The 13,099-nt window shown below is 47.0% G+C and overlaps 2 protein-coding genes across 4 annotated transcripts in view; one reads left to right on the top strand and one right to left on the bottom strand.

Moving 5' to 3' along the window:
- Positions 1-13,099, bottom strand: part of LOC134810593 (uncharacterized) — a 277,013-nt gene that overhangs the window by 165,946 nt on the left and 97,968 nt on the right. The gene's annotated exons all lie outside the window — the stretch shown is intronic.
- NBPF7P (NBPF member 7) overlaps positions 1-13,099 on the top strand; it is a 548,664-nt gene that overhangs the window by 490,276 nt on the left and 45,289 nt on the right. The window contains 10 exon segments of the mRNA XM_063815759.1: positions 844-949; positions 1,785-1,999; positions 3,051-3,111; positions 3,575-3,786; positions 5,153-5,362; positions 7,151-7,256; positions 8,092-8,306; positions 9,358-9,418; positions 9,882-10,093; positions 11,460-11,669. Coding sequence (XP_063671829.1) covers positions 844-949; positions 1,785-1,999; positions 3,051-3,111; positions 3,575-3,786; positions 5,153-5,362; positions 7,151-7,256; positions 8,092-8,306; positions 9,358-9,418; positions 9,882-10,093; positions 11,460-11,669 — 1,608 coding nt within the window.

Here is a 13,099-nt window from a genome sequence, read left to right as displayed (position 1 = left end):
GAAAGATCGCACCCGAGAATGCGTGGAGATAGCAGTGCAGTGTACAGAGCAGGGACCGTGGGCCTGTCTCCTGGGCTCCATCCAAGTTGCTTGTCTTGTCTGTCCCTCAGTTACCTCACCTGTTCAGAGGGTACTACAATAATACCTACCTCTGTAAATCGCTGCAGTGAATTACATGAGCTATTTCTTGTCAATCTCCTAGAACATTTATTGGCACAGAGTAAACACTATCTATTAGTTCTTCATTCTGCTGTTTCTAAGTTAACACAAATTTTATTAGCATTTGGGCATATTTCCTTCATGGCCTTATGGTGTTATGTGTCACTCTTTATGCTTCAGATATGATTCTTAAAATCATAACTGAAGATATGATTTAAAAATCAAAGATTTTAAAAATCTTTCGCATACTTGTCCTTGAAATTCCCAGTAGAAGGGAAACCATCAGTCCCATAGTCCTAGGGGCCTTCCCGACTGTACAAGAAATCACTACTCATGCCCCAGTGCAGTGTTTTAGAGGAGAGGCTGCAAGGCTTGGGAAAGTGGCCCCGCATTCAGAGTCAGACCTCAGGGACTGTGAATTCTGACTCCACTTCGTTGTGGTTGAATCATCTTGTCAGCTTCCTTGATGTGCCCTTGAGGTTCTCTTTCTTCATCTCTAAATTTTGGAGGATCAGATGCCAGAAAGTCAGGAGACTGAAGAGTAAAGATGTGGAAATCCCTGTCTAGACCCTGGTACTGGGGAGAGTTTTGTCCTTGGGATGGACCTGGCTCCTGCCCTGTAGGCAATGACCACAGCAGCATGTCCAGCCTTCCACTGAGGCAGGCGTGTCTGTCTTTTCTCAGAATATGAAGAGTGCGAAGACCTCATAAAATCTATGCTGAGGAATGAGCGACGACAGTTCAAGGAGGAGAAGCTTGCGGAGCAGCTCAAGCAAGCTGAGGAGCTCAGGTGAGGGGACCCCATGGGGGCAGGCAGGGGGGCAGGTGTGTAAATCTCTGAAGTACAACAGCTCGGTGGGGAGAAGTAAGAACGAAGCTGGGCCAGGGGAAGGGCAGGAATTGCCATGGCAGGCTCGCAACACACAAGTATTTATCAAGCAGAGAAGAAGTATAATAAAAATGTATGGGTTGCAGTTGTTTCTCAGAGCCTTGTTTTCTCTTTTTCAAACAAGTAATTGTTGATGTGAAATTTACATAACACAAAATTAACCAGAGGAGTGTGAACCACACAGCAGCATTCAGTATACTCAAAATGGTGTGCCGTCACCACCCCACTTACCCTTAGTGAGAATCACCTCCTGACTGACTGCGGCTTCTCATTCTTTCACTCAATCAATGTTGCCTTCTCGACCCTGTCATTCTTTTCTTCTTTCGTCTTTTCAATTCGCCCCATCTGCATCTGGCCTCATTTCTGTACATGGCTTTGTATCTAGTGGCCGCCAGATGCACTATGTGTATTTTCACATGGAAATGTCCATGGCCAGAGTGAGGAACTGAAAGGATGTCTTTTTGAAACGGAATTAGGAAGACACCTACTTTTGTTTACAGAAGGGAAAGATGAATGGAACATCATCGAGGATCTTGCAGGAGCCCTCTCTGATACAGAGGAAGCCTGTAAACCATTTTCTATTCTTTCTCTTGGCCACAGACATTCCTTTCAACATGTGCTGACCTTCTGCTTGAAGGTCTCCTTGAGGACATTGTCTCAGAAGTCTCTGTTGCAATATTTGAACGGATCACTCAACCCTTTCTACTCTTAAATTTTCTCTACCGTCTCGCCTTAGGCAATATAAAGTCCTGGTTCACTCTCAGGAACGAGAGCTGACCCAGTTAAAGGAGAAGTTACGGGAAGGGAGAGATGCCGCCCGCTCATTGAATGAGCATCTCCGGGCCCTCCTCACTCCGGATGAGCCGGACAAGTCCCAGGGGCAGGACCTCCAAGAACAGCTGGCTGAGGGGTGTAGACTGGCACAGCAACTTGTCCAAAAGCTCAGCCCAGGTAAGGTGGCCATAGGCCCTGATGACCCAAAACCCCAGGCTTATGAGAGGCTCCAGACCTCCATACTTTCACAATGACAGTTGTATCAGTGGGGTTTTTTTCTGCTACACCTATGTGGCCATGACATGACCAGGACTTCCTGGGTAAGAACAGAGATGGGAAACCCATGGGTTTGGAGGTCACAGTATTGCAAGTGTCCCTCCTTCCTTGATGGAAGGTGGTCTTTGGAGCAAGAGGCAGCATCTATCTAGTTTTAAAGGACAGGAAGGAGGCTGTGATGGGAGGGCGCTTGTTGGAGTGAATAGAGCTCTGGGCTAAGAATGAAGGTTCCCAGGCTGTCTTTTTGGCAATGTTCTTAGTAAGTGTCGGTGAGTGAGTGATTTATCTTTCCAGAGTTTCTCTCTCTCCATGTGCAAAGGCAGACAAATTGTCTCTTGCAAGGGTCTGAAGCATCCAAACATGGGAACACTTACCAATGCTTTTCAAAATGAGATGAAGCCCCTCTCCATGTGGTGTTGGAGAAGGCACTCGATGTGGGGGCATTTGGTGGTAGGAAGTGCTTCAGACTGGAGCACTCCCCATGGATAGAATGTCCCTGAATAACACAGCAGAAGCCACATGGAGGGCCTGTGCAGTCTCATGACGCATAGAGGACTGTGGGACAAGTTTGTCCTCTCCTAAGAGAAAGAACGAGGTTTGAAATGCGAACTGTGACAGGACACCAAGCCTGTTCCTGGGAATCAGATCTGTGGCAGGATGGGGGAGACAGCTGCCAAAGTCCAGAGAGAGGCTGCACAAGCCTCCAGTGATATGGGAAGCAAAAGGTCTTTTCAGTATTTGGCCACATCTTGATGGTGGCCCTCCACATCAGAAATGCATTGCCCGATGGATCAGGAAACCATGCCAGGGCATTTTGTGAAAGATAAAACATGAGAGTTTTCAGTACAATGCTGAACCATACGTAGATGTTCATGTCTCTGTGCACGTTGGGCTGACTGTGCTTGCGGAATGTGAAGTGGGAAATATCTGAACGAACATTTTGTATTTATAGAAAATGACGAAGATGTTCAAGTTGAGGAGGCTGAGAAAGTGCAGAAATCATCTCCCCCCAGGTAACACTGAATACTCAGGAGCAAGTAATGGGTGGTAACACATGAAAATGTCTAGGAGGCACACCCTCTCTGGCATCTATGGTGGGCCAAAAGCCCGCATCCCCTTGGCCACAGTATGTGAAATTGAACCCAGCTTAGACACAGGGTGCGGCAGCTGTCGTGTTTCTCTATGTGTGCCAAGTGTCATGTCTGTACCATACAGGGATAGCTGAGTCTTCATCCTCCTCAGCTCCTATCTGTCCAGTGCCCTGAACACCAGCTGCTCTCTTCCTCTCTGGCTCCCATGGCAGCCATGCTCTGTTGCAGAGAGAAGAGGATTGCCTGTTCCCTCTTTAAGGGAACCTCCATTTTGCTTTCTGGGACCACTCTCTTAATGCCGCCTGTCAAAACCAGCTAGGACTCCCTGGGGTCCAATCCCTCTGTGTTTAATCTTCTGTCATCTCTGTCCCACCTGGCTCATCAGGGAGGTGCAGAAGGCTGAAGAGAGCAAAGTCCCTGAGGACTCACTGGAGGAATGTGCCATCACTTGTTCAAATAGCCACGGCCCTTGTGACTCCAACCAGCCTCACAAGAACATCAAAATCACATTTGAGGAAGACGAAGTCAACTCAACTCTGGTTGTAGACACAGAATCCTCTCATGGTGAATGTCAGGATGCTCTAAACATTCTCCCAGGTAGCCTCTATTTTCCTTGTGTCTCATACCTCTGTCTAGGCTATGGAAGATCAATTCTGAGGACAGGCTGTATATACACATATTGTTATTGTTTTAGTCAGAAACTAGGATGGAGCTAGGTGCTGTGACTCACACATATAATCACAGCACTTTGGAAGGCCCAAGTGGGAGGATGACTTGAGTTCAGGAGTTGAAGACCAGCCTGGACAATATGGTGAAACCCATCTTTACAAAGAATACAAAAAATTAGGCAGGCATGGTGCTGCATGCCTATAGTCCCAACTGCTCAGGAGACTTAGGTGGGAGGATCGGCTGAGACGATCCTCCCACCCTCGTTCACTCCTCTCAGGCTAGACTCTCTCTCCTTTTCATTGGCTCGTCTTAGCTATTAATAAGAAGTCTCGGCCTGGCGCGGTGGCTCACACATGTAATCCCAGCACTTTGGGAGGCCGGGGCGGGTGGATCACGAGGTCAGGAGATCGAGACCATCCTGGCTAACACGGTGAAACCCCGTCTTTACTAAAAATACAAAAAAAAAAAAAAAAAAAAAAATTAGCTGGGCACGGTGGTGGGCGCCTGTAGTCCCAGCTACTCGGGAGGCTGAGGCAGGAGAATGGCATGAACCCAGGAACCGGAGCTTGCAGTGAGCCGAGACTGTGCCACTGCACTCCAGCCTGGGAGACAGAGCGAGACTCCATCTCAAAAAAAAAAAAAAAAAGTAAGTCTCTGACCAGGGGCGCTGGCTCACATCTTAATCCCAGCACTTTGGGAGGCTGAGGTAGGCGGAACACCTGAGGTCACGAGTTCGAAACCAGCCTGTCCAAGATGGCGAAACCCCATCTCTACTAAAAATACAAAAATTAGCTGGCATGTTACTTGGCGCTTGTAATCCCAGATGCTTGGCAGGCTGAGGGATGAGAATCGCTTGAACCCGGGAGGCAGAGGTGGCAGTGAGCTGAGATTGTGCCTCTGCACTGCAGCCTGCGCGACAGAGTGAGACTCCGTCTCAAACCAAAAACAAAAAAAGAAAAAAAGAAAAAAATTAAAAAAGCAAAATGAAATCTTTTGTGCTACACAGAAACATTGGCCACTCATGGGGTAAAAATCTCAGGGCCAAGCCTTGCTTTATAGAAACGTATAAGCAAGAAAAGTGTAGAAGTGTTTATGTCTTGGTTTCAAGGTGACTGCATAGCTAAGACAAGTTGACTTAAAGGAGATCAAGACTGGAGATGACAAGAGTGAAACCAGGGAAACAACATCTTCAAATAAGTAGACAAGGCTGCCAGTGACATCCCTCAGTCCTGATTAAGCCTATTTGATTTCACCGGTTTTTAACCCATCATGTGCTTGCCTTTCTTCTCCCCAGTCCCTGGCCCCACCTCTTCTGCCACAAACGTCAGCATGGTGGTATCAGCCGGCCCTTTGTCCAGCGAGAAGGCAGAGATGAACATTCTAGAAATCAATGAGAAATTGCGCCCCCAGCTGGCAGAGAAGAAACAGCAGTTCAGAAGCCTCCAAGAGAAATGTTTTGTAACTCAACTGGCCGGCTTCCTGGCCAACGGACAGAAGAAATACAGTAAGATCTATAGGCTCACCATCACGAAAGTGATGAACGACGTCCTGTCTTCTCTCTGAGAAACTAAGTGCTCTCTCCATCAAAAATAATGTCATCCTCCCCATACTTCTAGGAAAACAGAAATGGGTATTTTAACATTTTGTCAAAGTTGGAAGACAGAGGTACCAAAGTATTTAGCAACTTTCCATGTTTGCAATCAGGTAGGGGTGGGACTAGAGTTAAACTGCCATTTATTGATTTCTGACACAGGCACAGAATGACCTGTTTTCTCCAAGAGGCTCAATCGTGTTTTCAAGAATCCTCTCTGTACCATATAAGATCCTGCAGACAAATAACATCTAGTCTGTTGTTCTAAATGTCTGAGACTAGTGAACTTTTATTCAGTTCAAGTTTCTGTTGAGGCCCAACAGGCAAAGCTCTGTTCTAGTGACTCTGAGGGAAACTTGGTGATAGTAGCCAGTACCTGCTCTGAGGGGCTTCAAGAGGAGTCTACTCCTAATAGAACCTGTGCTGTCTATAAGTGACAGCATCAAGAGCAGGGAGTAGGGGCCGTGCATGGTGGCTCACTCCTGTAATCCCAGCACTTTGGGAGGCTGAGGCGGGCAGATCATGAGGTCAGGAGTTTGAGACCAGCCTGGGCAACATGGAGAAACCCCATCTCCACTAAAAATACAAAAAGTAGATGGGCGTGGTGGCAGGTGACTGTAATCACCCCTGCTCAGGAGGCTGAGGCAGGAGAATCCTTTGAACCCAGGAGGCTGAGGTTGCAGTGAGCCAAGATTTTGCCATTGCACTCCAGCCTGGGCGACAGGGCAAGACTGGTAAAAATAATAAGAATAAGAAGAATAATAATGATAAATAAAAATAAGAATAAAAAGCAGAGAGTAGCTTGGTGAGAGTGAAGTCCTGCTTCCTGGGGCACAGAGTCTTGTTGCTAAAGAGGAAGAAAGATCGCACCCGAGAATGCGTGGAGATAGCAGTGCAGTGTACAGAGCAGGGACCGTGGGCCTGTCTCCTGGGCTCCATCCAAGTTGCTTGTCTTGTCTGTCCCTCAGTTACCTCACCTGTTCAGAGGGTACTACAATAATACCTACCTCTGTAAATCGCTGCAGTGAATTACATGAGCTATTTCTTGTCAATCTCCTAGAACATTTATTGGCACAGAGTAAACACTATCTATTAGTTCTTCATTCTGCTGTTTCTAAGTTAACACAAATTTTATTAGCATTTGGGCATATTTCCTTCATGGCCTTATGGTGTTATGTGTCACTCTTTATGCTTCAGATATGATTCTTAAAATCATAACTGAAGATATGATTTAAAAATCAAAGATTTTAAAAATCTTTCGCATACTTGTCCTTGAAATTCCCAGTAGAAGGGAAACCATCAGTCCCATAGTCCTAGGGGCCTTCCCGACTGTACAAGAAATCACTACTCATGCCCCAGTGCAGTGTTTTAGAGGAGAGGCTGCAAGGCTTGGGAAAGTGGCCCCGCATTCAGAGTCAGACCTCAGGGACTGTGAATTCTGACTCCACTTCGTTGTGGTTGAATCATCTTGTCAGCTTCCTTGATGTGCCCTTGAGGTTCTCTTTCTTCATCTCTAAATTTTGGAGGATCAGATGCCAGAAAGTCAGGAGACTGAAGAGTAAAGATGTGGAAATCCCTGTCTAGACCCTGGTACTGGGGAGAGTTTTGTCCTTGGGATGGACCTGGCTCCTGCCCTGTAGGCAATGACCACAGCAGCATGTCCAGCCTTCCACTGAGGCAGGCGTGTCTGTCTTTTCTCAGAATATGAAGAGTGCGAAGACCTCATAAAATCTATGCTGAGGAATGAGCGACGACAGTTCAAGGAGGAGAAGCTTGCGGAGCAGCTCAAGCAAGCTGAGGAGCTCAGGTGAGGGGACCCCATGGGGGCAGGCAGGGGGGCAGGTGTGTAAATCTCTGAAGTACAACAGCTCGGTGGGGAGAAGTAAGAACGAAGCTGGGCCAGGGGAAGGGCAGGAATTGCCATGGCAGGCTCGCAACACACAAGTATTTATCAAGCAGAGAAGAAGTATAATAAAAATGTATGGGTTGCAGTTGTTTCTCAGAGCCTTGTTTTCTCTTTTTCAAACAAGTAATTGTTGATGTGAAATTTACATAACACAAAATTAACCAGAGGAGTGTGAACCACACAGCAGCATTCAGTATACTCAAAATGGTGTGCCGTCACCACCCCACTTACCCTTAGTGAGAATCACCTCCTGACTGACTGCGGCTTCTCATTCTTTCACTCAATCAATGTTGCCTTCTCGACCCTGTCATTCTTTTCTTCTTTCGTCTTTTCAATTCGCCCCATCTGCATCTGGCCTCATTTCTGTACATGGCTTTGTATCTAGTGGCCGCCAGATGCACTATGTGTATTTTCACATGGAAATGTCCATGGCCAGAGTGAGGAACTGAAAGGATGTCTTTTTGAAACGGAATTAGGAAGACACCTACTTTTGTTTACAGAAGGGAAAGATGAATGGAACATCATCGAGGATCTTGCAGGAGCCCTCTCTGATACAGAGGAAGCCTGTAAACCATTTTCTATTCTTTCTCTTGGCCACAGACATTCCTTTCAACATGTGCTGACCTTCTGCTTGAAGGTCTCCTTGAGGACATTGTCTCAGAAGTCTCTGTTGCAATATTTGAACGGATCACTCAACCCTTTCTACTCTTAAATTTTCTCTACCGTCTCGCCTTAGGCAATATAAAGTCCTGGTTCACTCTCAGGAACGAGAGCTGACCCAGTTAAAGGAGAAGTTACGGGAAGGGAGAGATGCCGCCCGCTCATTGAATGAGCATCTCCGGGCCCTCCTCACTCCGGATGAGCCGGACAAGTCCCAGGGGCAGGACCTCCAAGAACAGCTGGCTGAGGGGTGTAGACTGGCACAGCAACTTGTCCAAAAGCTCAGCCCAGGTAAGGTGGCCATAGGCCCTGATGACCCAAAACCCCAGGCTTATGAGAGGCTCCAGACCTCCATACTTTCACAATGACAGTTGTATCAGTGGGGTTTTTTTCTGCTACACCTATGTGGCCATGACATGACCAGGACTTCCTGGGTAAGAACAGAGATGGGAAACCCATGGGTTTGGAGGTCACAGTATTGCAAGTGTCCCTCCTTCCTTGATGGAAGGTGGTCTTTGGAGCAAGAGGCAGCATCTATCTAGTTTTAAAGGACAGGAAGGAGGCTGTGATGGGAGGGCGCTTGTTGGAGTGAATAGAGCTCTGGGCTAAGAATGAAGGTTCCCAGGCTGTCTTTTTGGCAATGTTCTTAGTAAGTGTCGGTGAGTGAGTGATTTATCTTTCCAGAGTTTCTCTCTCTCCATGTGCAAAGGCAGACAAATTGTCTCTTGCAAGGGTCTGAAGCATCCAAACATGGGAACACTTACCAATGCTTTTCAAAATGAGATGAAGCCCCTCTCCATGTGGTGTTGGAGAAGGCACTCGATGTGGGGGCATTTGGTGGTAGGAAGTGCTTCAGACTGGAGCACTCCCCATGGATAGAATGTCCCTGAATAACACAGCAGAAGCCACATGGAGGGCCTGTGCAGTCTCATGACGCATAGAGGACTGTGGGACAAGTTTGTCCTCTCCTAAGAGAAAGAACGAGGTTTGAAATGCGAACTGTGACAGGACACCAAGCCTGTTCCTGGGAATCAGATCTGTGGCAGGATGGGGGAGACAGCTGCCAAAGTCCAGAGAGAGGCTGCACAAGCCTCCAGTGATATGGGAAGCAAAAGGTCTTTTCAGTATTTGGCCACATCTTGATGGTGGCCCTCCACATCAGAAATGCATTGCCCGATGGATCAGGAAACCATGCCAGGGCATTTTGTGAAAGATAAAACATGAGAGTTTTCAGTACAATGCTGAACCATACGTAGATGTTCATGTCTCTGTGCACGTTGGGCTGACTGTGCTTGCGGAATGTGAAGTGGGAAATATCTGAACGAACATTTTGTATTTATAGAAAATGACGAAGATGTTCAAGTTGAGGAGGCTGAGAAAGTGCAGAAATCATCTCCCCCCAGGTAACACTGAATACTCAGGAGCAAGTAATGGGTGGTAACACATGAAAATGTCTAGGAGGCACACCCTCTCTGGCATCTATGGTGGGCCAAAAGCCCGCATCCCCTTGGCCACAGTATGTGAAATTGAACCCAGCTTAGACACAGGGTGCGGCAGCTGTCGTGTTTCTCTATGTGTGCCAAGTGTCATGTCTGTACCATACAGGGATAGCTGAGTCTTCATCCTCCTCAGCTCCTATCTGTCCAGTGCCCTGAACACCAGCTGCTCTCTTCCTCTCTGGCTCCCATGGCAGCCATGCTCTGTTGCAGAGAGAAGAGGATTGCCTGTTCCCTCTTTAAGGGAACCTCCATTTTGCTTTCTGGGACCACTCTCTTAATGCCGCCTGTCAAAACCAGCTAGGACTCCCTGGGGTCCAATCCCTCTGTGTTTAATCTTCTGTCATCTCTGTCCCACCTGGCTCATCAGGGAGGTGCAGAAGGCTGAAGAGAGCAAAGTCCCTGAGGACTCACTGGAGGAATGTGCCATCACTTGTTCAAATAGCCACGGCCCTTGTGACTCCAACCAGCCTCACAAGAACATCAAAATCACATTTGAGGAAGACGAAGTCAACTCAACTCTGGTTGTAGACACAGAATCCTCTCATGGTGAATGTCAGGATGCTCTAAACATTCTCCCAGGTAGCCTCTATTTTCCTTGTGTCTCATACCTCTGTCTAGGCTATGGAAGATCAATTCTGAGGACAGGCTGTATATACACATATTGTTATTGTTTTAGTCAGAAACTAGGATGGAGCTAGGTGCTGTGACTCACACATATAATCACAGCACTTTGGAAGGCCCAAGTGGGAGGATGACTTGAGTTCAGGAGTTGAAGACCAGCCTGGACAATATGGTGAAACCCATCTTTACAAAGAATACAAAAAATTAGGCAGGCATGGTGCTGCATGCCTATAGTCCCAACTGCTCAGGAGACTTAGGTGGGAGGATCGGCTGAGACGATCCTCCCACCCTCGTTCACTCCTCTCAGGCTAGACTCTCTCTCCTTTTCATTGGCTCGTCTTAGCTATTAATAAGAAGTCTCGGCCTGGCGCGGTGGCTCACACATGTAATCCCAGCACTTTGGGAGGCCGGGGCGGGTGGATCACGAGGTCAGGAGATCGAGACCATCCTGGCTAACACGGTGAAACCCCGTCTTTACTAAAAATACAAAAAAAAAAAAAAAAAAAAAAATTAGCTGGGCACGGTGGTGGGCGCCTGTAGTCCCAGCTACTCGGGAGGCTGAGGCAGGAGAATGGCATGAACCCAGGAACCGGAGCTTGCAGTGAGCCGAGACTGTGCCACTGCACTCCAGCCTGGGAGACAGAGCGAGACTCCATCTCAAAAAAAAAAAAAAAAAGTAAGTCTCTGACCAGGGGCGCTGGCTCACATCTTAATCCCAGCACTTTGGGAGGCTGAGGTAGGCGGAACACCTGAGGTCACGAGTTCGAAACCAGCCTGTCCAAGATGGCGAAACCCCATCTCTACTAAAAATACAAAAATTAGCTGGCATGTTACTTGGCGCTTGTAATCCCAGATGCTTGGCAGGCTGAGGGATGAGAATCGCTTGAACCCGGGAGGCAGAGGTGGCAGTGAGCTGAGATTGTGCCTCTGCACTGCAGCCTGCGCGACAGAGTGAGACTCCGTCTCAAACCAAAAACAAAAAAAGAAAAAAAGAAAAAAATTAAAAAAGCAAAATGAAATCTTTTGTGCTACACAGAAACATTGGCCACTCATGGGGTAAAAATCTCAGGGCCAAGCCTTGCTTTATAGAAACGTATAAGCAAGAAAAGTGTAGAAGTGTTTATGTCTTGGTTTCAAGGTGACTGCATAGCTAAGACAAGTTGACTTAAAGGAGATCAAGACTGGAGATGACAAGAGTGAAACCAGGGAAACAACATCTTCAAATAAGTAGACAAGGCTGCCAGTGACATCCCTCAGTCCTGATTAAGCCTATTTGATTTCACCGGTTTTTAACCCATCATGTGCTTGCCTTTCTTCTCCCCAGTCCCTGGCCCCACCTCTTCTGCCACAAACGTCAGCATGGTGGTATCAGCCGGCCCTTTGTCCAGCGAGAAGGCAGAGATGAACATTCTAGAAATCAATGAGAAATTGCGCCCCCAGCTGGCAGAGAAGAAACAGCAGTTCAGAAGCCTCCAAGAGAAATGTTTTGTAACTCAACTGGCCGGCTTCCTGGCCAACGGACAGAAGAAATACAGTAAGATCTATAGGCTCACCATCACGAAAGTGATGAACGACGTCCTGTCTTCTCTCTGAGAAACTAAGTGCTCTCTCCATCAAAAATAATGTCATCCTCCCCATACTTCTAGGAAAACAGAAATGGGTATTTTAACATTTTGTCAAAGTTGGAAGACAGAGGTACCAAAGTATTTAGCAACTTTCCATGTTTGCAATCAGGTAGGGGTGGGACTAGAGTTAAACTGCCATTTATTGATTTCTGACACAGGCACAGAATGACCTGTTTTCTCCAAGAGGCTCAATCGTGTTTTCAAGAATCCTCTCTGTACCATATAAGATCCTGCAGACAAATAACATCTAGTCTGTTGTTCTAAATGTCTGAGACTAGTGAACTTTTATTCAGTTCAAGTTTCTGTTGAGGCCCAACAGGCAAAGCTCTGTTCTAGTGACTCTGAGGGAAACTTGGTGATAGTAGCCAGTACCTGCTCTGAGGGGCTTCAAGAGGAGTCTACTCCTAATAGAACCTGTGCTGTCTATAAGTGACAGCATCAAGAGCAGGGAGTAGGGGCCGTGCATGGTGGCTCACTCCTGTAATCCCAGCACTTTGGGAGGCTGAGGCGGGCAGATCATGAGGTCAGGAGTTTGAGACCAGCCTGGGCAACATGGAGAAACCCCATCTCCACTAAAAATACAAAAAGTAGATGGGCGTGGTGGCAGGTGACTGTAATCACCCCTGCTCAGGAGGCTGAGGCAGGAGAATCCTTTGAACCCAGGAGGCTGAGGTTGCAGTGAGCCAAGATTTTGCCATTGCACTCCAGCCTGGGCGACAGGGCAAGACTGGTAAAAATAATAAGAATAAGAAGAATAATAATGATAAATAAAAATAAGAATAAAAAGCAGAGAGTAGCTTGGTGAGAGTGAAGTCCTGCTTCCTGGGGCACAGAGTCTTGTTGCTAAAGAGGAAGAAAGATCGCACCCGAGAATGCGTGGAGATAGCAGTGCAGTGTACAGAGCAGGGACCGTGGGCCTGTCTCCTGGGCTCCATCCAAGTTGCTTGTCTTGTCTGTCCCTCAGTTACCTCACCTGTTCAGAGGGTACTACAATAATACCTACCTCTGTAAATCGCTGCAGTGAATTACATGAGCTATTTCTTGTCAATCTCCTAGAACATTTATTGGCACAGAGTAAACACTATCTATTAGTTCTTCATTCTGCTGTTTCTAAGTTAACACAAATTTTATTAGCATTTGGGCATATTTCCTTCATGGCCTTATGGTGTTATGTGTCACTCTTTATGCTTCAGATATGATTCTTAAAATCATAACTGAAGATATGATTTAAAAATCAAAGATTTTAAAAATCTTTCGCATACTTGTCCTTGAAATTCCCAGTAGAAGGGAAACCATCAGTCCCATAGTCCTAGGGGCCTTCCCGACTGTACAAGAAATC

Source organism: Pan troglodytes, chromosome 1, assembly GCF_028858775.2.
Source record: "Pan troglodytes isolate AG18354 chromosome 1, NHGRI_mPanTro3-v2.0_pri, whole genome shotgun sequence".
NCBI lineage: Eukaryota > Metazoa > Chordata > Mammalia > Primates > Hominidae > Pan > Pan troglodytes.
Note: the sequence above shows the minus strand (reverse complement) of the source record. Positions and strands in the feature narration are given on the sequence as shown.